Source organism: Macrotis lagotis, chromosome 4 (assembly GCF_037893015.1).
Source record: "Macrotis lagotis isolate mMagLag1 chromosome 4, bilby.v1.9.chrom.fasta, whole genome shotgun sequence".
Lineage (NCBI taxonomy): Eukaryota > Metazoa > Chordata > Mammalia > Peramelemorphia > Peramelidae > Macrotis > Macrotis lagotis.
The window spans coordinates 139972043-139996835 of NC_133661.1; the positions used below are offsets into that span (position 1 = coordinate 139972043).

Genomic DNA, 24793 nt, shown 5'->3' on the forward strand with positions numbered 1-24793 from the left:
AGCTTCTGAAAATTTGTATCAATCATTTAATGTGCAGGTGATATATCAGTAGCAGAAGTAACTTTGGGGGGGGGCAGCTAGGTGGTGCAGTGGTTAAAGCACCGGTCCTGGAGTCAGGAGTACCTGGGTTCAAATCCAGCCTCAGACACTTAATAATTATCTAACTGTGTGGCAAACCCACAGAAACTCAGTCCAATGAAGAAATTATCTTTCATGGGTTCATTTTTAAAACTTTTACACTGACTGGTCCAGGTGACATCTCTGAACCAGAACAGTTAGGCAAGAGAAGTCAGTCTCCACAATATATTAAACTGGGACCCAAAGAAACTTCATTTACTTTTCAGATGGATGTGACTAATAGAGAAGAGGCTGCCAGTGCTGCTAGAGGCACACAAGAAACTACCATTTTCTTTCCCACAAGAAAGGAAGCAAAAGTTCACATTGTGCCTGACGATGGTGACTGGAAAGACATTGAAAGCAAAAAGGACAAAGAAGCAAGTATGGGTTTTCAGATTTCTGCTGCTGGAGATAATCAGGCTCAAGGCAAGCAAGTCCCAGAGAAGGTTATGTTTGATAAAACAGTACAGCTGCAGAGAATGGTAGACCAAAGGTCAGTGATTTCTGATGAAAAGAAAATTGCTCTCCTCTATCTAGATAAGGAGGAAGAGGAAGAAGAGAATGATGGACACTGGTTTTGAAAATTCAAACAGATTGTTTCAATAGTATCTTATACAGTACCTTAACCCACACAGGGATAGTTCAAATTGGCTTATTTTTCAAAGGGATTCACCAGTTGAGTTTGCTGATCCTAAACCCTTTTTATTGCAAAAGTTAATTCAAAAAGAGAGCTCCAAACATTTTAAATTTACTTCATGAATCGTCATGGAGTAGTCATATTTAATATGTAACATATTTTGGAATTTTGAAAATTTTGAAAAATGACTTTTTCCAATCTTAAGAGTTTTTTAACTAGAGTTTTCTGTCCATTACCCAAGATAGTTTATTAATTTTATCCTTGGCTATGGAATTATCAAACATTCAAATGAAAAGCTCTTATTTGTAATAAGATACTTAAGAATAACTATTTTAAAATAATATTTAGAGTTGAAATCATTTGCATGTGCTAATATCACATAAGCTAACATTCTAGGAAAAATAAACAATTAGCTCGAGTCTCTTTTGCAAGAGACATTGCACTTTTAGTCTTAGCAAGAGACATTGCACTTTTAGTCTTAGTGGTTTTACAGAAAAAAAGAATTATTAACTGATGAGTATAACAGAAAAAGGATGAATTGTTGAGTTCAGTATTTACAGGAAAACATTTAATTTTCCATAAAAGGAAAATTCTATCCTAGGATAATGAACCAACAGATTTCAATTTTCCTTACTTTAAAAATGTCATATTTATTTATAGAGTGACCAACCAAATATTCTATTATAATATTTTTAGTCAATAAGCCTATTCTGTATTGTAAAACTTTAAGGAACTGAAAGACTAGTTATATGTATAGATTGTAGAATCAGTCTTATTTCAAGTTGGTAGTGTATGGGGTATTCAGGGAGCATAAAGACAGCCAAAATGTTTATTTTGTAGCCTTGTGTTGCCAATTCCATTTATAATCCTAGGATAGGAAAAAACTCAGTTCAAATTATATGCTTAAACTTCTCTTTATTTGTGTGAAGTTAATAGCTCTTCATATTCAAACCAAGAAGTATTTACTAAAAATCTACTTTGTGCTAGGGAAGACAGATGAATGAAAACATTGTCCCTGCGTGCAAGGATTTATAATCTAGTTAATTAATTCAGTATAATTCATCAAACACACACTGGGGAAATAAGGGGTACAAAGGGGATTCTGATGTAATTACAGAGTAAATACACCTATAACATGAGTATATATAAACAATGTGTTAAAAAAAAAGTAGCATAGTACCATTAGATTTGGAAACAGGAGACTAGGGTTAAATTCTCCATATTGCTACTTTTTTTTAGCTAAGTAACCTTCAGAAAGAGATGTAATGGTAAATTAAAGTTTTATCATCTATCAAATGAAGATTATATGTACTAAAAAATTTTTGTGAGGAAAAGACTTTGAAGAAGAATATGCTATATAAATGTGAATTATAATTATTTGTGTAGAAGGAAGTTTGGGATGCTGTCAAATTATATTGATATTAATCTAAAATATATATGACATGAATCTATGGCATCATATGTAACATGATCAAAATGATACAAATGTGGAAACGAAACATTATGTGAAAGATCTGTACTATAGTTGTAAAAAGTAAAATATTCTACCTTAAAGAAATGATAATCAAATGGCAAACCTCTTTCAATACCATTACTCAGATCTTTTCCTTTACTAACTTAAAAATGTATAAAAAGTAGAAATCCTTGTTGGGGATTTTGTAGTTTGAGAAATAAATAGTAATTAAGAATTCTGTTCAGGAAAGTAGATAGTGTATGGTAAAAAAAAGTACAAAAAAGGTTTTTTTGGGGGGTGGATGGGTTATGAGAGAGGAATTGGCAGCAGTTCCTAGATTACAGTGCAGTATAGACTCAACTGGGGATTGACGTAGTAGTATTAGAAATGCTCCCTGTTACAGATTTTAAGAGATGTATTTGTGTATGGATAATATACAGTGAAGATAAATATATGCTAAGTGCTCTAATGATATGATTTAAAAGTTGCTAGATTTAAAGGCACAAGGGTATCTCATAAAATATCTATAGCAGTAAGCTTAACATCAAGAAAAACAATCAAGAGATTGATACAATTATCTTCCTATTTCCTTTTGCTTTTCCTTTTGTATATCCTCCTGTGCCTTTTGCATTGGTGCATGCAATCAACTGTGTTGGATAGGAGTAAGATATTAGGAATAAAGTGTTAAGGGCAATTTCAACTTCAGTGCCAAATTGTAATTGGATTTCAAATTAGATTTACAATCAAATATTGAAATCTAAAATTTATGAATAATCATGGAAATCAGACTTTTAATCATTTTCAGGTATTCTGTTAGAATGATTTTTGGGCAGCTGAAACAGTAAGATTAAGTTATTTATCCTAATTTAATCTGCATATTATGGGGAGTTTCACATTAAATGAAGTCTAGCTTTTAAGATGGTCTTTTTTTAAAAAAAGAACCTTTCTGTATAAATGGAAGTAGAGAAAAATAACTAATTTGAATTGCAGTATTTTTTTGCATTCTCTTTTTTTCACCAGAGAATCATAGGATTTAAAGCTAACAAGACCACTTAATTCTATCCCATCATTTGGTAGATGATAAAAATGAAAGTCAGTAAAGTCAAAAACTTGCCACATGTCATCTAGGGGGCAAAGCAGAAGTAGAACCGGAATTAGGATCTTCTAGATGCCAGATCTCTTGACTACAATCTCAGTGCTGTTTTTCATTTTGCCACACTATCTCCCCTGTCACCAGGAATTAAATAACAATATGTAATTGTAATCAAAATATTGGTCAGAATTTTTCATAAAATAACCATCATGACAGTTTTATTGCTAGCTGAAATCATTTCTGTCTTAAGTTTTTTTACTTATACGACACTTTTAACAGACCATCTTCCAGGTATAAGTTTATTTTAAAAATGACAGGATACATTTAGTTATTCCAAAGCAGACTTTAAAGAATATTATTCCTGAAGTTGAAGTGAAAAAAAGAAACAACCTTAAATGGTGGTAGGGTTGGCAATTTACAGGAGAAACATGAATGCTACTGTTATTTTTCCTTATTACTTAAGAACACTTAAAAACACCTCATGCCTAGTTTAACATGACCATATAGCACAACACCTTAGTGTAGCCAACACAAATTACATCAAGGCAATTTATTCAAAAGAACAGTCAATTTCATTAAACACATGCATACACACACATATATACCCCAAAATGAGTGAAGCCTACAATTTTGCAATGTTCAGGCAAAATAGAACACTGACCTAATGAACTTTTCACTTTGCAATAAATTTATCTGACACTATGTAGACTTAACCTGTGATTATTTGAAGTATATAACATTAAACCACAAAAAACCTCTGAAGAGCATATTTAGAAACCATTTTTCAGATTAGCTGTTATTATGAGCCTTATGTATCTCTTCCAGTATTAGAAGAACCTGCATTCAGTTAGGGAAAAATACATCAGGAGTGATGAGAGTTAAATGAAAATCTAACACTAAACAATAAAAGAATTCCCTAGGGCCAAAATTATAATGAGAGGTCATTCATATTGATATCAAAGAGAATGCTTTTCAAAGATTTTTTTTGTTCTTATTGTTAAACTATAATTAAAGTAATTTACTAAGTGCATGTGGTCATGTAAAATGTTGTTATTGCAGTAAATATTCATGGCTTGGGTGAATGATATTTAGAAGTCTCAATCCATTCAAAATAATGTATAAACACTAAATAAACTTAAAATATGAGTTTTTGAGCCAGATTTAGTTACTCAGAGGTTGCCAAATAGGGTGAATTTGGGAAAGAACTAACATGAAGAAACTTCAAAATGAAATGTATCAATATAGCTGTAAACCTTTCAGAAGAGAGTCCAAATGGAATGCTTGTTTCACTTAGACTCATAGTTTTTAAAAAGTCTTAAAATTACTGCATAAAGGCAGGGCTTGGGAAGATGGTGCATCCTTGATAGAAAGCCAAGCTTGGAGTCAGAGCAATCTGAATTGAAGTACTGACAGACAGGCTGTGCGGTGGTGGATGAAGTCATTTAACCTTTTCCTGCCTCCAGGAAACTCTCCAAGAACTGAGCAGGTACTGAACTGAATGTGTAGGAGTTTCCTCATTAGGTTCCTAACACATTCAGATCTTTAAAAAAATTTAAAACAAACCAAAAAAAACCCTTTACCACTATAACCCTTGACTATCTATTAATATTGCAGTATTGATAAATAACTGAAAATGGGTTCACAGGCTCCATTTAGGACAGTGTGTTCTATGAAGGCTTGGAATTTAGGGAGTGGTGGGCACTGACAGTGATTTTATTTTCTTTCTGATTGCACAAAAACAACCATAAAGAAGATGAGTTTTATAGTAGGTGATATTATATGATGAATTCACTACAAAATATTTCTTCTTCAAGGATCCAAAAAAAAGAGTTCTGATAAGATAGTTCAGATTTCACATTTTTTAAAATTTAAACCCAACAGATTTTCTGTTGTTGCCTATACCTATGCTACATATTCAGTCACCCAGTCAAATGATTTTTAAAGCAATTGTTGGGATTTAAATGTTTCATTTTCTAATTACAGTGGAAGCCCTTTAAGAGGCTGAACCCTGATTTCTATTGCATGTACTCAGGATATTTAGTTGATTATCCAGTTCTCCTAAATTATAAAAGATTTATCATTTAAAAAAAAATGTTACTGGGGCAGCTAGGTGGTGCAGTGGATAGAACACCAGCCTTGAAGTCAGGAGTCCCTGAGTTCAAATTCGGCCTCAGACACTTATTACCTAGCTGTGTGGCCTTGGGCAAGCCACTTAACTCCATTTACCTTGCAAAAAAAAAGGTTACTTAAGATTGGTTGGAATGTTTAAGTATAAAATGAGAAGAACATACTTGGAATCTGTTATGGATGTCTGCAAGACTTGTTTAACAAATTGTCTATATTTGGAGACATCTAGGTCCCCCTTCTAGCCCCAAGGTAATTTTTTTCTGTAGTCACAGATGAATGGAAAAATGCAGCCAATTACCTGCCTAGACAAAGTAGAATTTTTTCCTCCCTTAAGTGTCCAGAGAATTACAACAAAAGCATTTTCTTTGGTCTAACTAATTTAATTTTTGTCTTGGATTTATGAGTTGATGCTCAATATGTGTCTTTCAGAATGAATAAAGGGTTATAATCCTTGGCACTTCATTTGGAATTCTTAGATTATCTCTTTCTTTTCCTATCAGTAGAATTGATAAAGTAATAGAGGCAATGCTAAACATTGCCATAATTTCATTTATTACATTGATCTGACTGTCATGAGAAACTAGGTCATCTCAACTAACAACAGCAATAAAGGTCATAAAGTCTATAAAAATGTTTAGAAAAATATTTCCTCATATCAACTGTACTTGGACACCTATAGTCAAATGTACAAATTGTGCTTAGAATTCATTTAATGTCATTTCACACAATTACAATTTCTGTAAGCACATGTCAATTTGAAAAAAAATTTCTCTAATGTATGAAGTTTCACAAGTTGTTTAAGATTCTAAACTTGTTGCATATCTTGCACACAGTAGGCATTCAGATGTTTGTTGAATGAAAACAAGATCAGTTACAGTGTGTGCCTATTTTAGTCTCAGAGCAAATATAGAAAATGAAATAGCATTTTCCCAGCTTTAAATATGTACTGCAGATTTCAGTTAAAACAAAATCAAATAATTTAAAAGTTAAAAATAAATAAACTAGTTTTCTTGCACAGAATTTTTTGGTTTCTGAGCTTAGGTCTATATTAGCAACACTGGTCTCTCTAATACAACTCTGGATTAGCAACTAAGACAAAAAAAACAATACTTAAAAGAATAATCATAGCATCATAGAAGTTTGCTAATGGAGGCTTTTTCTTTTAAGATTAGAGTAATTGGAAAATAGCTTGTCGAATTAAGGATATGCATGCAAGTTGCATTTGTGTAATTTTATAATGCAACATACAACTTACTGGTATTTTGTGCTCTTATTTTTTCTCATTGCCTTCTTCCAATTCCTATTATTAAGGAATGAAAATAAATTTGTATGATTTTGTTTTTCTCAGTATTGTGCCATACTTGAAACTAAAAGAGATAAAAATTTAGTTACTGAGTCTTATTGATCTGATCAACCTCTAAAAAAAAAGCTCACAACCCTGACATCTGGTTCAGAGAAGGAAGGGAAAAGTAACACTAGTAGAAGCTGTCTACTGGGAAAAGGCTGGGAAACATCCAAATACAAGCAAAACACAGCCTTTGTGAGAGGGAAAAGATGGGTAAAGATAGCCCTCTAGGGATTTCCTTGTTTTAGAGAAATCTATCTGAAGATTTGTGTAGGACAATTTATTTTTTCCTAGAAGTGTAAAAGGGAGGAGGAAAATCTGGACAAAGAAGAGATGAATAGAAACAAGGGTATGAAAGAAAAGAAGGGGGATAACATGGAAAGGACACAAGGCTGTGAGAAATGAGAAAAATTAGTGAGAGGATAAAGGAACTATTATTTTGAGAAGTAATGCTACCATCTTTGGAAGTGTTCAAACAGAGGATGGGATGGGTGACAAGTAGATTGAAAAAGGGTTCATGAGATTAAGATTGATTTATATGAACTCAGATCTTTTCCATGTAGAATTCTGATAATATAGAAGAAAAGGAAAAGAAAAAAATTAGTGTATGAGGAGATTAATTTCTTTAAAGTCCACATCCAGAGTTAAACCAAGTGAGAAAAAGATGTAGAAGGAAAAATAAACCATTATTACCATTACACAAATGGGAATTTTAAGAAATAGAATGAATTTGTTACTTCTAGTGCTTCCTCCCTGAATTTCATTACTTACAAAAGAACTAAGGCTACAAGATTCAGAGCTAGTTTGAAATGGAACCAGGAGGCCTTGAAGTTGGTGCAGGTCTTAGATTCTAAGATTGGGCTAGGTAAGATTAGATCTCAAAAATCCGGAGTCACCAACACTGAATCAATCTCCCTATGTTCTTCTGAACCAAGATTGGATAATTTTCATGGACATTCTGGACTTCAAAGCAGACTTCAAGAGACTTTATTGAAGACTTTTAGATTTGTACTTGCTATTTTACCTCTCTCTATCTCACTAATCCTGTCATATCTCCTTTACTTTTCCTTCTAGAGTGAGGAGTTAAAAGTTGGCGGTTCTGGATTGGGGGGGGGAGAAGAGATAATGTGAAGTCCACATCAGAAGTACATGAGAGGGGCTCCTAGGTAGTGGAGCAGATAGAGCACTGGCCCTGGAGTCGGGAGTACCTGAGTTCAGGTCCAGCCTCAGACACTTAATAATTACCTAGCTATGTGGCCTTGGGCAAGCCACTTAACACCATTTGCCTTGCAAAAATTAAAAAAAAAAAAAGAAGTGCATGACAAATGAGTGAACCTTTTGCTTCAGCTGTCTCTCTTCTACTTTATCTTTTTCTAGGAAGAGTTTCTCTCCTCTTTTGTATTTTTTTCTAGCTCTAGTCATAGAGTAATTAATTACTTTCCTTAAAACCAATGACATCATTCTAGTATTGGGTCTCTTTATCCCCTTAGGATTTAGGGGGAAAAGTTATCTACTCACCAATGATTCTTCTTCTCATCTCTCTAAAACCTGGAAAAGTAATGTTTATTTTACTTACTACTACTTAGTGCAGACAAGAAAAAGAAAGATATGCAAATTAAAAGTTTCTGCAGCCTTCTTAAGGTGACAGGAAGTCCTGTGGATATCCAATTTCTGGGAATAAAGGCAAAGTTTTCTCCAGGTATCTGGGGCAGCATTATGGAATGCTAATTAATAGATAGCTCCCCTAAAATTACTATGTACTAAAGTCCCTAAACTAGTGTGCAGAGGAGAAGGGACATTCACCATAATCTTTAATGCTTTTTGGTTGGCAAAGGCTACTGAGTTTGAGAGCACATTTCAGATCAGCTTGGTGAGATAGGGGAAGGCATGTAGTTTGGGACTACATTAAAGATTTGAGTCAAATAAAAGTTCTAATATATCACCTGAAAGTTGAGTCTTTTTCATTGTCACAAAAACCTCTCCAAGTTCTCTAAATCAAACATAGTATAAGCTTAAGGTCAGGAATTTATTAAAGGGAAAAACACATGTACATTCCTACAGTGGTAGTTTCAAGTTCCAAGTTACTTTTTTTTATTACAATTCATTCTCAGTCACTATAGCCTTCTTGTAAAAAAAAAAAATTTTTACTGGTTTTTATTGCTCCAAATCCAACTCCAAACCTGTACAAGAAGCTAATGTGTTCAATTGGATGAAGTACATAAATGGCTATAGCTTAAAGCTCAAAACATTTTATTTTATTACTTTGGCAGTTTTTAATGTTGAAAGGATTGGGTAGAAAGAATTTCCATTAGCAGAGAAAAAACAAAACAAAACTCTGAAGTAGTTCCAAGTCCTTTATAAAAACACCAAGCTATCCTAAGATAGTCATTTGTTAAAACATGACCCCTGGGCAATTCACTATGTCACTGTTTCCTGTCAGTGTATGTTATGACAATGAGACCATTCTTAAAGAACTTTTGCTGCACAATGCTACACACATAGTAGGCACTTAATAAATGGGCATTGGATTGTACTGCACTCTTCACTCTTCAGATGGAGAGTGTACACATGGTACCTAAAACATTAACAATTGGTTGTATAGCAAAAATCAAATCACACCAAGATAGGTAAGAAATATCAGTCAGGTATATTTGTCTTAGTTCCTTCTAATATGGTGTGTGGTCGATCAGCAGCACATAATGGTGGTCTTGCTTTATTAGATTGTTTCTGTTTGACTATGCCCTCTGAATTCCTACAAAAGAGAAGAGAAACATGGTAAGCAAAATTCTTCTGTAAATACTGTCTTTACAATTTACAAGATTTATTTAATACAATCTTTAATTACTAACTTTGTTTTTCTAGCAGCTCCCGAAGCTTATGTAAATAAGCCAAGAACATGGCAAATGTATTAAAACACAGACATCTTTCTCCTAATTTTCATGTGGCATCTAGCCTATCTGGAAAAGATTTGGAGGGAAGTCAGAGATTAGATTGAGCTTTTAAAACTCCTCAATTCATTTCCTCTTCATGAAGCTCTTCATGAAGTACATATAACCTTAAGATCTAAAGGAAAGTTCAGGACATTCAAGAATGCTCTCCATTGAACATTTTGTTTTATGAATAAAGAGAAATATTAAAGTCTTATAGTATTCTTATGATGTCACTTAAAAGCAAAGAAGGCAGTTAGGTGGTGCAGTGGTTAGAATACCGGCCTTAGAGTCAGAAAGACCTGAGTTCAAATCTGCCCTCAGATACTTGACACATGACACTGGCTGTGTAATCTTGGGCAAGTCACTTAAACCTGATTGCTTTGCATCCTGGGCCATCTCCAGTTATCCTGATTCACATCTGGTCACTAGACCCAAAAGGCTCTGGAGGAGAAAGTGAGGCTGGTGACAGTATAGCAATACCTCATTCAAATCCAATTCACTTGCTCATCATGGCACCACCCCCTGATGTCATATTCTTCCTTGAGAATGATGGACAAACATCACTTAAAACAAAGAGCTAAATTCTTCAGATAAAATATTGGCAAAGGTAATATTTTGTCCCTGGGATTTCAAAAGATATAATCCTGCACAACTTATGGGTAAGTAACGGAAGTTTAAGGAATTTTCCAAAAGAGAAGGTTGTTCATTTTCACAGGACTTTTTGTAATCCACCCTGTCTGAACACAACAGACAACTATAAAAGACAGCATGGAGGACTATTCAACAATAAAACTCACTTTGATAATGAGTCAAGGGTCTGCTGGGTGACAGTTGTCCTTTTATCTTGAGATCCATATAACAGAGTCTGAATCTGAAGACACTGCAAAATAAACCATTTACTAATTTAATACAAAAATATAACCAGAACAAGACATTTCTCTTTAATGACAGAATCTCTTGCATGTAGCCATTATATGATTGAATTCATGACCAGGAATACTTCCATAGAGAAACAAAATTTCTTTATGGAAATTTGGAAGAAATCTATGCATAAAGAGAGGAACACTTAAAGAAACAGTGTATCATCACAGACAAAGCATTTAGATTTAGAATATCCAGGTTTAGGCCTAAATTCTGCCACTCAGTAGTTATGTGAGTCTTAAACACTCACTCACAACTTCTTTAGAAACTATTTCTATATGTTCTATATAGAATATAGATATTATTTATATCTACCACACAAGACTAAGGATCAAATAAAATTATTAAAGTATTTCTTAAACTTCAATATGCCACATAAATATAAGCTATAATTATTTGGAAGCAGCTTGATACACAATGAGAGAACCTAGGTAAATCCCAGTTTTACCTATAAGACCTTAGATCTTTTTCAAGTCATTTGACTTCTCTAGATCTGTTTCTTCCTCTGTAAGCATGAGAGGGTTAAGTCCCTGCTGGTTAAATCTACAATCTCATATTTCAATCAGAATGACATTCTTTTTCTTAAGTTTCACATTTGTTAAAGAAACAAAATTAGAACAAGCATTTAATAAAAATATTTATGAACATAATTTTATAGTCTCTATTGATATGCTTTTGTACCTACTTGTAATTAGTATGCTGACTTGATCTTCTGTTCTTTTTTCTCTTAACTTTATTTCATTTATGATAGTCCTCATATGGCATTTTAAGATTTGCAAAATGCTTTAAACCTATGACTTCATTTAATATATACCTCTTTACTTCAATGTAGAAATAAAGAACTCTTCAGACATTTTTTAAGGATGTAAAAATTTTAACAGCAATAGATAGCATTTTCAATGACCACATTAGCCAGATTAGAAAGTGAAAGAGATCTATAATATATAATCAAAGTCCAAATTATGTTATTATGGTTAAGAATATATTAAATAAGAAAAAGTAGATAATCTTTTTAATAATCAACAGAATATAAATTAATTAGGGACAGGGGTTATTTTTGTATTGACTTTGTTTACCAAATGCTTAGCCTTATACCTGGCATACAGCAGGTACCTTAATAAATGGCTGCTTAATGAAGGTATAAGTGAACGTATGTAGTTTTTTTTAAAACCAAATTTTTTCATTAGTGACCAGACTAGGGAATGCTTTTTTGAAAAAAATCTTTTTATTTGACAAAAATAAGGGGAAAACATTGTCATAGTCATAGCAAAACTCAAGAGAGGATTTTGAATATAAAAAAATAAATTTTTATTTCAAGAAAACTTATAAAATAAATATTAAACATTGTGCTCAAAATTGTCCATCTTTGCTTCCTTGTAGGTTTTCTTCTGTTCTCTACTGTGTACTGCTTATTTTTCTCCTTCTCATCCCATTACCTCCTTCCCCTCCAAGGACAGTAATAATCAAGCATAGATATATGCATAAATATCTATATATGTATACATATACACACATATTCACACACACACACATATATATATATATATGGATATATATATATAATATACATATACTCACATAGGTATTTGTCTTGTATCTCTCACTTATAGTCTCTACTCCTCGCTACCTTGCCCTCCTATTTCTTAATTAACTACCCTTTAAAGAATCTCTCCTTATACACCCTTCTCTAGCCCCCTCCCTCCATTAACCTACCTTCCCTTTTATATCCCCATTAATCTACATACCCACCTATATACCCTTTTATCCTATTCCCTCACCTTCTAACAGCCTCCTTACCTCCTTTTATTTCTTTCTGAATATAAGAATTTTATAACCATATAAATATGTATGTATATATATATATTATTATTATTATTAAGTATCTGCCATATGTAGTATGTGCTGAGGACACAAAGAGTGAAACCATCCCTTTCCTTAGGAACTTAGATTCTAATGGGAGAGAAGACACACATTTATATGGGTATATATAAAACATTCAAAACAAGGTTACTTGTTGGGGAAGGGATAGGAAAACACCAGAAGTTGGGATATTCAATAGAGACCCCAGGAAGAAAGAGGCACTTTTGTACAGTTTGTGAAGGAAACCAAGAATTCCAAGGAGCAGCAATGAGAGGGAGAGAATTCCAGGCATGGGAGAGTTGTTGGTACAAAGCCATGGAGAAGGAGGATGGAGTGTTGTATGTGAATCTAAGTGGATTACTAAGACTGTAGAATCTGTGGAGGAAAGTAATGTGTAATAAGACCGGAAAGTCTCAAAGTCAAATGGTGAAGGCATTAAATGAGAAATATAAGTTTATATTTAACCGTAGAAGTAATAGGGAACCTTTTGAATTTACTGAGTGTTTGTAGGGGGTAGTGGTGAATGACATGATCAGATCTTTTAGGAAAAATTTAGGAAGCTGTTGCAGTAGACAAAAAAAAAAGGTAATAAGGGTTGTACTAGGGTGGTGGTAACTTATGTGAGCAGAGAGAAGTAATAGATGTGGGAGATATTGTGGAAGTAAAAACTAAGATTTAGCAACTGAATCAAGATGTGGAGTAAGAGATTAGAAAGCCAGGATAGATGCACTAAGTCTGTAAATCCAGGTGATTTAAAAGGATACTGGTATCCTTAAGAAATATAGGGATGTTTGGAAGAGAACAGATTGGGAAGAGAAAGATAAGGACTACTATTTTGCATATGTTGCGACAGCAGCTTATAGGGTATCTAGTTCCAAATGTCCAGGAGGTAGCTTGTGATGTGGACCTGAATCTCATTAGACTAGGGCTGGATATATAGATTTGGGAATCTTTTGCCTAGAGATGATAAATACATGGGAGTTAGGAGATCATCAAGAGAAAGAATAAAGAAAGAAAAAGAAGGTCCAGGACAGTGCTCCAAGGTAGATGCAAAGTTTTGAGATACCAAGGGGGAGGAGAACCAAGAGAGAGCAGTGTTTGGAAAGCACAAGGAAGAGAAAATGTCCAGGGAAAAGAAGTGGTCAATAGTCCAATGTCGCAGAGAGGTAAAGAAGGATGAGGCCCAAGAAAAGACTATTAAGTGATAATTATCAGCTTGGAAAAGAGGTGTTTTTTTCAGTTTGATGATTTGGTTGGGTTTAGAAGAGAGTGAGAGGAGAGGAAGGAAATACAAGTGACTACACTTTGAGAAAAAAGAGGAAAGATATTGGATGACAATTAGCAGAGTGGTAGCCTTTAAGGATGGGGATGACTTGGGTATTTTTGTAGACAACAGGGAAAGGAACTGATAAATAGAGAGATACCAGCAGAGCAATATGTGAAGAAGCAGCAAAGAGAATGAACCAAGGGTACATACAAAGGGATTAGAATTAGAGGGGAAAAAACTGCTACTAGGCCTATATCCCCCAAAAGAGGAAAGGTTCCACATGTACAAAAATATTTATAGCTGTTATTTTTTATATGGCAAAAAGTTGGAAATTGAAGGGATGCCCATCAATTGGGGAATGGTTGAACAAGTTATGGCATATGAATGTTATAGAGTACTATTGTATTAAAAAATCATGAGCAGGAGCAGCTAGATGGTGTAGTAGATAGAGCATCAGCCCTGGAGTCAGGAGGATCTGAGTTCAAATTTGGTCTCAGAGACTTAATATTTAGCTGTGTGACCTTGGGCAAGGCATTTAACCCCATTGCCTTGCCCCCCTCCCCCAAAAAAGGGGGAATAAAGTAATCATGAGCAGTTTGACTTCAGAAAAGCATGGAAAGACTTGCATGAACTGAGGCTGAGTGAAGTGAACAGAACCAGGAGAAGTTTATATACACTAATAACAATTTGAAAGGGCCAACCATGATAGATAAAACTCCTCTCATCAGTTCAGTGATCAAGGACAAATCCTGAGTGACCTGTTAAAGAAAATGTCATCCATATCCAGCAAAAATATATGGATTTGAATGCAGAGGAAAAACCATTATGTTCACTTTTTAAAACTTCTTTTATGTGTTTATCTTTCATTCTCAGGATTCCTCCCCTTAGTTCTAGTTCTTCTTTCACAGTTTGAGTAATGTAGAAATATATTAAACCCAATTTTACATGTACAACTTATATCAGATTGATTGCTGCCAAAGGGTGGAAGGTAGGAAATGAGAATGGTGGAAAAATGCTATCTTTGCATATAAGTGGAAAATAAATATATAAGAAAAAAATAATAATGGTAACTTCTTGTTTGTGTGTCTCAACACAGTTAAATTATTATTTATATACTCTCAAATATAAAGAGATTCTATTTTTCTGTAACAATGAGCTGTTGTTTTTGTTGTTGTTTGTCCTTCATTCTGGAAGAAGACTCTGACATCAGAGAGGTGATGCATGCATGTGAATTGGATTTAATTGAGGGAGGGCTGTACAAAGTCACCTGCCTTGGTGTCTCCTGAAGAGCCATCTAGGACTAGAGGCACAATATCGATCAGGATGACTGGAGATGGCCCTGGATGTAGTGGGAGACTGGCCTTTTTAAGTTATGTGCTTTAACAAGTCTCAGTTTGACTGAGGCAATGTCCATTCAATGATTAAGACTAGCTAAGGAAGAAATGAGGCAGCAATGAATGAAAGAGTTACAATCTAGGTCTCTATTTTCTTCTGTATATATTTGAAAATAATTATCATCAGATGCACTCAGACCACAGAGGCCTGATAGGTTTTACCCAAATGAGTACAAAATTACTGATTTACCAACAGGATATTATAACTTGATTAAATATATTGAGGGGATTAGGAAATTTTATTCTAAAATGTGGTAGCAGAACTAATAAAATAAGATAGGAAATAGGAATTCTGAATTTTAGACACAGAATGTTCTCTATGTGAATACATAAGAGTTTTCCATATAAATAAGTTCTCCCTATTCTGTTTATAGGACTACATGATGTAGGTTTTGAGTTTTTCGAAGGAAACTATAAAATGATAATTTTATTGTTTGGTGAATTTTTCAGTATTTGGGTTTACTTTTAAATCTTAATTTATAATTACAGAGACTTAATAACAATTAATTTCACAATAGACTTCAAGAGACAATAGAGGATAGAAAAGCCTGATATGCCATGGACCATGGGGTCATGAAGCACAATATCAATTTGTATTATAAACAAAATTACTTGTATTTAAAAACCTTTTTATAGTCACTGTAAGACAGTTTGTGAATTATTTTTGAATGTTGCTACCTACCTTGAAACACTAGAAGTTATACTTACTTTAGAAGAAAAACCAGGGTTTTTTTTTTTAATTTTGAACACTGAAATTCTCTTTGGAGCCAACAGAATCCCTGTATTTTCATTACAGGCTGATAAATGATCCACTATGCCATTTTGTAATTTAATCCCACCTTCTGCTTTGCTTTCTTGGTCTGTTTTTCATACCCTTAATAACCATGCTTTAGACCACACAACACAAGAATACATCTGGAAAAGCTACAATTAAGTGGATTCCAGGCTACTAAGCTAGAAACTTAGGAACTGCAGCTGCTGTTGTGATACAAATAGCAGAAAATCCACACTTAGCTAGTAACTTTAAGAGTTGCTGGCTTCACACAATCCAAATGCTAAATGTAACATCTGAAAAAGTTCCCATTTAGCAGCAGATGTAACAGAGCCTGCTTTCAGTAATCACTTGTGTCCTATACATTCATTGATGAGCCAGCTACTGGCCTGAGATTAAGTTAAAATTATTATATATACACATATGTATATACATATACACAAAACATACATGCATGCTTTGGTTTTTAATTTTGGTAAACTGTTAAATAAATTTATATAAATTGAATAAAAGGTTACCATTTTTCATTTGTGTCAGAGCTCATTAAATCCAAGAATTACTTACAACTGAATTGATCTTTAGCTTCTAGAAACCAATAATGAATGTGAGTGTATGATTTTTCCTTAGGCCTCTGTCTGTTTTTTAGATTGTATCTTACATGAAGGTTCAGAAAGGCATGGAAAAGGTATGAGAACTAGAGTCAGAGGATTTAGGTTCGAATTACACCTCTGATACTGCATGATTTTGGGCAAGTCATTTAACTTCACTTGGTTACAATTTCTCATCTGAAAAAAATGTGTGCATGGGGGAGGAAGAAAGGGATGGTAGTGGTGATGGTCATTCTAGGAAGCCTCCAAGATCTGTTATCTTTTATATTTATCCATGAGTTCTACCTGATACCTAAGGATACCTGTCAATATACTCTATCACCCCTTTGCTATTTAACTCTTAATTCATGAAGACAGTAATTTGCAAAGAAGAGGTCAGGTAATGGAAAAGTGATAACCCTATAAATAGGCAATGGTAGCTAGCTTAGGGCCATTGACTTGTGAGCAAGTACCTACAATGGTCACATAGCTTTCCTTGTCCTCTTGTAGGTTATCAAGACTAATTTCAACTGTAGTGTTCTCCCGAGAGGTTGGCAATAATCCTAGAAATCAAAAGATAACCAACCGATCTCTCTATAAACTTTGTGATATTGTGGTTAGGTTTGGGGACTACATGTTATTTAATTGTTTACATATGTTTTAATTTTACAGAAACTTCAATTCTCAAATTTTTATATCCTGCATTCCCCCACACAGAGTTGATTCTTATAATTACAACCTGGCTTTTCCATGTGCCCAGATCTAAGGCCACCTAAAATGGAGGCACCCATGTGGGAGACATCAGAGACTTGCTTCTGAGATTAGCTACAACACACTGTGCCTTTGCAAATAACAGACAGGGAGAGTCTCCCACTCTTTCTTGTAGTATGTAAGGTAGGCATGAGTGAAGATCCCTTTTACTAACAACATGAACACCATGCTCTTTGTTGGTTGGGGGAAGGGTTACATTTCAAAACTACCCTCCCTCTCACTTTTGGTCCTGTAACCTGAAGAAATGGTGGTCTATTTTGTTTTTTTTTTTTTCAGTTCAAGGTGAAGGCTGAAACATTTATACATTTCAACAAATCTCTCTTGGTGTTAGAATTTGCCCTTTCACTTTTGTTAGGTAGTGAAAAGCACTTCCTTCTTGTTTTCATAACTATTTGAAAGGTTTTCTAAGAATAAGATTCAGTTAAAAATGAAATTTGCAGATTACTATCTCTTCAAGCTAAGAAGCAGATATCATATGTTGGTTTATTCAAATCAAATCAGCTTACCAAAATATCAGTTTACACAGCCCTAAGCTCCACCCTCGACTTCTCACCCCACCCCCTCACACACTCCAACCTCGACATTTGTCTTGACTTATTATTAGATTTACCTTCTTAAATTTCTTGTATGCCATGTTATGGTCTCCATGCGCCAGGTCTGCTTCTCCAAGGAGACAGTAAGTTCCTGCCATTTCAGGACTGATATCCCCAAATATTGCTACTTTGGTACCTAGCGATTCCTTCAGCATTTGAGCTGCTTTCTACAAAAGGAATATAAAGTTATTTCATTGGCAAGGTTCAAAAGTTGATGAAGAGCATTGACTGTTAAGAATATTATGTATGTGAGGTATATTTTTACTCTTGGGAAGAATGAAGTTTTGTACAAGTGCCTTAAAATATTCTTTATCTAAACAAGAGACAGGAATGCACAGCCACATTTTAAAAAATATAAGTCACACACTTAGAAGAAAAGTCCATTCTTGTATCTCATTTTTTTTTCATTTTGATCAGTAATGAAATAATTAAATATTTTTAGTTGAAGTATCTTCTATTCACATGGGGGAAACAACCCCAAGCTATCTTTCTAATCTGAATGCTTTCATAAAATCTAGGATGCATTTCAATTTTTTCTCATAAATAATTTTAGACACTAAAAGTAAACAGAAAATATGACATGAATAATTTCATTTTGTATAATTTATTAGAATATTTTAATCCCAGCTATAGAATTAAAAAACAACAAGAAAAACTAGAATTGGTTAGAAAATAATGAAATAATACCTTCCTAGCTACTATCTATAGATATTCACTTGAAAATGCTAGGAAAAAATATTCAAATCTCTTACACTAAATACTGAAACTCTATTAAAAGGTCTGTTAGCTTGAAGATTAGCTACAGGTTACATAAAATGACTGGAATATTTTCAAATATCCATCTATAACACTTTCATGTTATATATTTATGTATATACACATATACATCTATTTGTATATGTAGATCCATTTGTGTATATTAGAGATAATAAAGAAATCTAATCTCAGAGTCAGAAACATGTGGGGTTCAAACCCTATCTCTGATAAATATTAGCTGTGAGACATAATTTAATTGGTAGAGTGGGTGGGAGGTCTGCATTGGTACAGGAAGTTAACATTCATCAGAGAAATTACAAGCATTGATTTCAAATGAGTTGTATGGATTCAAAAATAGTGGTAAAAATTTTTTCTTAGATTCCATGTGTGATTTCATTTGTGTAAGAAACTTCAGATAAGGAACTAACTTCCTCTTCCAAGGGAGATAGTACTTTAAAGTCTGAAAGAATGCTTGTGGGCACTGAGGTGATGTGACTTGTCCAGAATTGAAACTGAAACCTGATCTTCCTGACTCAGAGGTCAGCTCTCTATCTACCATGTAGCACATTTGTAAAAGGGGTCTTACCTTCAAAGAATCAAAGACCTGCAGATATACACATACAATAATCATTTAATGCTCTTAGCAATATCAAAAGTTTCTGCCAAATGTTATTTAATTATGTGAAGAAAAGAAATTGAATTCAGGGAAATTCTTCCCTGAAGAAAAAAGAAATTATGCTTAACTTTATTTTTTCTTTTTTTTAAGTTGTGCTTAGATTTGTCAGCAATTTTTCTTTTCTGATGCTGTGTCACATGTTTGTAGGAAATGAATGGAACTTCAGAGAAAGAGTGGAGTCCGCAAGTGTTTCCAAAGGAAATGACTAACTGGTTATATATGGTCAATGAAAGGAACAGAGTTTAGGAGTTCTATTTTCAAATGACTTACATACTTAACTTCTGAGTCACACAAAATAGAAAGAAATTGACTAAATTTTTTCTGAAAAATTGACTAAGTGCAAAGCTAGTGCCATGTATTTGTTGTTCATCCTTCATTCTCAAAGAGGAACAATATCATGAGAATGATACCTTGATTTGGGCATGAATTGAATTTAAGTGAGGCAGAGCTGAGCAAAGTCATCAGCCTCACCCTCTCCTCCAAAGTCATCAGAATCCAGTGACAAGACAAAAATCAAGACAACTGAAGAAGGTCCTGCTTCTTTTAAGTTGTCAAAACAAAAAACGAAAACAAAGAAACACACAATAGCCTTTTGCTGTTAAAAGGGTTATCATCCCACTGGATTGGTGAGACAGGAAAAGTTAAATAGCAATAAAATATTTTAAGTAATACTCAACGAGAGGAGTATGTCTTAAGTAATGATTAGCTGCCAAATGAATTTTGTAGCCAACGAAAGCTTTAGGAGTTCAGAGGAAACTAGAATCATAATTAGGGTGGGACTTATTACAAAGTGTGGAAAAAGCTGACAGCACTTTCATTCTTTCTACAGCACAGAAAGACATGAGTTTAGCCCAGTTATGAAGAATAATTAGTTAAAATAGGAAACAAGCAGATTTCCTATTTCTGTATGCCAATCCTCAGTCTTCTTGTACATGAACCCTTCCCTGACTTATACAGGGCAGTACATGAATTCCTCCTGCCCCCACCATTTCTAGTGTTTTAGGGCCTTCCCCCTCCCTCAACCTTCCTATCTTTCCATACTCAACTGAATTTGTCACTGATAAGAAAATTCCTAGTTATGACTTCATAGGAAAGAAAAAGTACTTCATGCTGATCAGGGAGCATTTCATGAAGAAGGTGAGATTGCACTGAGTCTTTAAAGATCTGGATAAAAGGCAGGGCTTTCTAGATGGGCGAGCCCAATAAGTAAAGCAGTCTGAATGAAGGAAAGGGAAGATGTGGGAGCAGAATCTGGAAAAATAGGGATTAGATTGTAGAGAGTTTTAAGTGTAAGGTTAAGGGAATTGATTTTATCCTGTAGTCAGCAGGGTGCCAGTCAAAGATTTTGAGGAGATTGACATGAAATTAAAAATTCAAAGTTTTATAGCAGCATTTACATTCAGGTGATTTTCAATTTTTTTTAAAATTTTATGTATTTAAGGCAATGGGCTTAAGTGACTTGCCCAAGGTCACACAGCTAGGCAATTATTAAGTGTCTGAGTCTGGATTTGAACTCAGGTCCTCCTGATTCCAGAGCACCACCTAGTTTCCCCCCCAGATGAAATATTTTAAACATTTTACTTGCATCATATTCTGAAATGTGAGGGATAAAGTATTTTAAATGGCTCATCTTCAATTTAAATTAGTTATATAAAGCAAAATTTCAGGCTACAAACTATTAAAAAGGATGGGATATCAGCCTGATAGAATGTCATAGAATAGTCACTGTCAATTAGAGATGCTATTCTAGAGGTTGATCAAAATGGCATAGGTATATGCACTTTAGGTTAGATTTCATGCTGCAGTAAACAGTACAGACAGGACCAACTTTCAACTCTTTATATGATAAAGACCAGTGGCATAAGACAATTCAAAATCTAAAATTCATTTATATTTTACTTTGGAATGAATCTAGGGATAGAAGTTTAATTTACTAGCCATATTTAACTTGTTCTTCAAGTAAGACATATTATATGGACAATGAGTTCTCATTTCCTAAATGTGATATACATGTATTCATGCATGCACATTGACACTGACACAGACTAATAGGGCATAGGTGATTCAAAAAGTAAACAAAAGTGGCAAAAGAAGTCAGCTTGGCAATAAAATTTTGTCATAGGAAATCAAGATGTGCTTTGAGTTTTAAAATAAAAATGTAAAACATGGATTTCTGAAACTTGTTTAATTTTAGGGATGATGGTAACATGATTCTCTATATATCATAATAAAGATGAATTCTGAATGTTTGATCCATTTTCACATGTTGGGACAAAGCACAATGACAGTTGATTGGAAAGAGTGAGTGAATCAGAACTTCTACTCACTCTCTGGTGGTTTTGGATGAATGCAATTTTTTTCTTTTGTCCTAAACAAAAAGCATTGGTTCTCTTTTCACACTATTATTTACTACATACCAACTACAGCTACAGCTTGAGCTAGAATCAAGAGAGTTTATCCATCAATGTCTCATATGTTTTCAGACTGCTGTTCTTATGGAAACTTCTAGTCATTTGGAAACAGTCCTTCGAAATTCAATATTTCCCATTGTAAATATCAGCACTTAAAGTCTTCGAATGGAAATGTTAGTAATATTCCAAAATATCTTACCTTTAGCTTGCCAGTAGTTCGAAGAAAACAGCAAAATTCATCTTGAATTACAAAAAATTTCTCATGGGTTATTCCTTTGCCTTTTGTAAAGACAGTCATACTCTCTTGAAAATATTGCTCTGCCACATCTACAAAAAATCACTTTTAAAAATGAAGACTTTTCCATTTGGAAGGAAAAGAAAAACAATAGAATAAGATGTTTTTAGTAATAATAACCTATCTGAAAATTAGTAAACAAGCCCACCAATGAAATGAATGATAGAAAGATTTATGATAATAATTAGCATTTATATAGTGACATAGTGGTTTGCAAATAATTTCAGAATCATATTTTAATAGCATTTTTCAAGTTTTCAGAGTCCATTCTTATACAAAATCTCATTTGATCCTTCAATAATAATAATAATATGAAGTAGGCAGAGTAGACATAATTATTCCTATTTTAATACATAAAAAGAAGCTGCATATCAAAGAAGCTGAAAGATTAAGTGAATTGCCTCATGACTACAAAGCTATATGTCAAACTGACTTTCTTAGGTCATAATACATCTTAATTTTTCCCTTGAGATGGCATAAATATGTACAAATTGTACAAGTGAAACAAGAATTCTCCAAACAGGAAGTATATTTTATACTTGAGAGTCATTAGGATCTGAATATACAACAATGGTGCCTTACTGATGTCTTTTAATGGACTTAATTTGTCTGACTGTATAATGATGTTATTAATCATTACTTGTGATCATCTAACTTATCTAGAACATAGCCAAGAATATGGAAGGAAGCCAGGAAGGCCTCTGAATAGCCAAAATGAGTAAATAAAGTTCATACACTAATGATCAAGCAATTTGTTTAGAGGAAAAATATCAAAAATTCACTGTCCATTTGTTTTTCTTTTAGATACTTTGTGATGCAAAGTTTATCTTAGCTTTGATGTGGTAATTTATTTCACACTATTAATTGCCACATATCAACTGCAGCTGCAGCTTGAGCAATAGAGTTAAGAGAGATTCTATTATTAGTTTACCCATCAATGTTTCATATATTTTAAGTCTGCTGTTTTTAGGAATAACTCAAATCACTTTGATTAGAAAAAGTAATTTAGAATTGGTAAGGAAGGCAGTTAGAAGCAGAAACACTGATAGCAAGAAGCTGACAGAGGGATGTGACAGATAAAGAACTATGAAATGGGACAGATACAAGAATTCAAAAACCACAGCCTAGAGCTATATAGTATAGGGGCAAACATCTCAATAAGCCCTATGGACATCACCATATTGATTTTTACCAAAATAGTTTTTATTAAATTTTTTTAATTGATGCTCATGATGATGATGACCATAAGGCTTAAAAAGGTTAAATTCTATTTTGTTCCCTGTTTAAAAAAAAAGGCAGGAAAATTTATAGCATAATTTAGACAGATTTCTACCAAAAAAAGGATTAAAATAAAAATGTAATTTTGGTGTATAAAGGGAAAACTTCCATTTGACCTCATTCCTGATTTTTTTTAGATTCACAGAAGAATAATTAGCTTGGGCATGGAGAGAGACAGGGGAAAGAAGAATACATTAAAACAAATAGTTCTTCCTTTATGACCCCCAGTACTACCTGACACTGTACCTTTTCCTCCATTCTAACTTTTAGATTGTAGTAATTTATAACTGCCCATTAAAAGGGTCATAAATATATATGCCTGTATATATGTACGTATGTATGTAAGTATGTATACATTTAACATAGTAGTACCAAGATCAACCTGTTGATATCATTTTTAAACTTTCTTTTCATCACTTTTGTGTTATCTAAAAAAATGTTTCATTGATCTTTTTTCTTTCTTTTTTGTCCCACTATCACTAATTCCCCTGCACGTTCCTAATTCTGCTCCCCCAATAAAAGCCTTCCACATGGCAATATAATAGAAAAGGCAGGCTTGGGTTCAAATATAATAGAACCAGGAAGGCTTGGGTTCAAATTATATCTTATACACTTACTGTGTGATTCTGAAGAAGTTACTTAACCTTTCTGTTTCTCATCTGTAAAATGAAGTAGTTGGGTTCAGTGGCCCCCATATATATATTTTAAGGCAAAATAATATTCTATTATATACCATAATTTATTATTCTCCCATTGATAGACATACATTTTATTTTTAGCTTTTTGCTACAACAAAAAGTGGTGCTATTAATATTTTAGTATATATATATATATATATATATATGTCTCACCACTGACTTTTTGGGAGTATAAAAAACAGATAATATTATCTCTGGATCAAAGGGTATGCCCTTTAGTGACTTTTGAGTATAGTTTTAAATTGTCTTCCAGAATAGATCTCCTAATTTATAGTTTCATCAACAATTCATTACTGTTCCTAATTTCTTATAGTCCCTCTAACAACTGTCTTTTTCGTTTTTACTACCTTTGCCAATAAGATGGTGTTGGATGGGACCCCATAATTGTTTTTTTCTCATTTCTCTTATTAGTGATCTGAAGTGTTTTTACAGGCCAACCATAATTCTTAATTGATTTTTGGAATGGCTATGTTTTTACTTAACTTTGAAACAATTTTTTATTTAATTAAATACAACTAATAATTTACATTAATATATCTGCTTGGAAGAATATTTCAGTAAAGTTGGTTTAATCAGAATGACATGGAATAAAGAATTATGACTAATTGAATCCTTTGGCTAATTCAGATTTAAATAGTGATGGACTGTCTTTTCTTTAATTATCAGGGTCTTTTTAGTTCTTCAGTGTCTTCATTCTGGAGATTAATTTTTAGTGAACAGTATGATATGTCTATGTAAGAAAGAGAGGGGTTTGACTAACACACTAAACTATCTGGTTAGTTGAAGGCTTTGTTTGTTTTGTTTACTCAAGA

The 24793-nt window shown here is 33.5% G+C and overlaps 2 protein-coding genes across 4 annotated transcripts in view; one reads left to right on the plus strand and one right to left on the minus strand.

Annotated features, from left to right (window-relative positions):
• Nucleotides 1-3515, plus strand: part of SYNM (synemin) — a 39787-nt gene extending 36272 nt beyond the window's left edge. The window contains exon 5 of the mRNA XM_074234183.1: nt 345-3515. Within this exon, the coding sequence (XP_074090284.1) occupies nt 345-698 (354 nt within the window). The 3' untranslated portion in view covers nt 699-3515. The remainder of the gene's footprint in view (nt 1-344) is intronic.
• The window catches only part of TTC23 (tetratricopeptide repeat domain 23), a 106074-nt gene continuing 82630 nt past the window's right edge, over nt 1350-24793 (minus strand). Inside the window, exons 6-9 of one of the 3 annotated variants that reach the window (XM_074234187.1) lie at nt 21910-22037; nt 17885-18034; nt 10500-10582; nt 1350-9524 (exon numbers count right to left, since the gene is read on the minus strand). In XM_074234187.1, the coding sequence (XP_074090288.1) occupies nt 9410-9524; nt 10500-10582; nt 17885-18034; nt 21910-22037 (476 nt within the window). In that variant the 3' untranslated portion in view covers nt 1350-9409. The remainder of the gene's footprint in view (nt 9525-10499; nt 10583-17884; nt 18035-21909; nt 22038-24793) is intronic. The other 2 variants (XM_074234186.1, XM_074234185.1) reach the window with 2 other exon arrangements.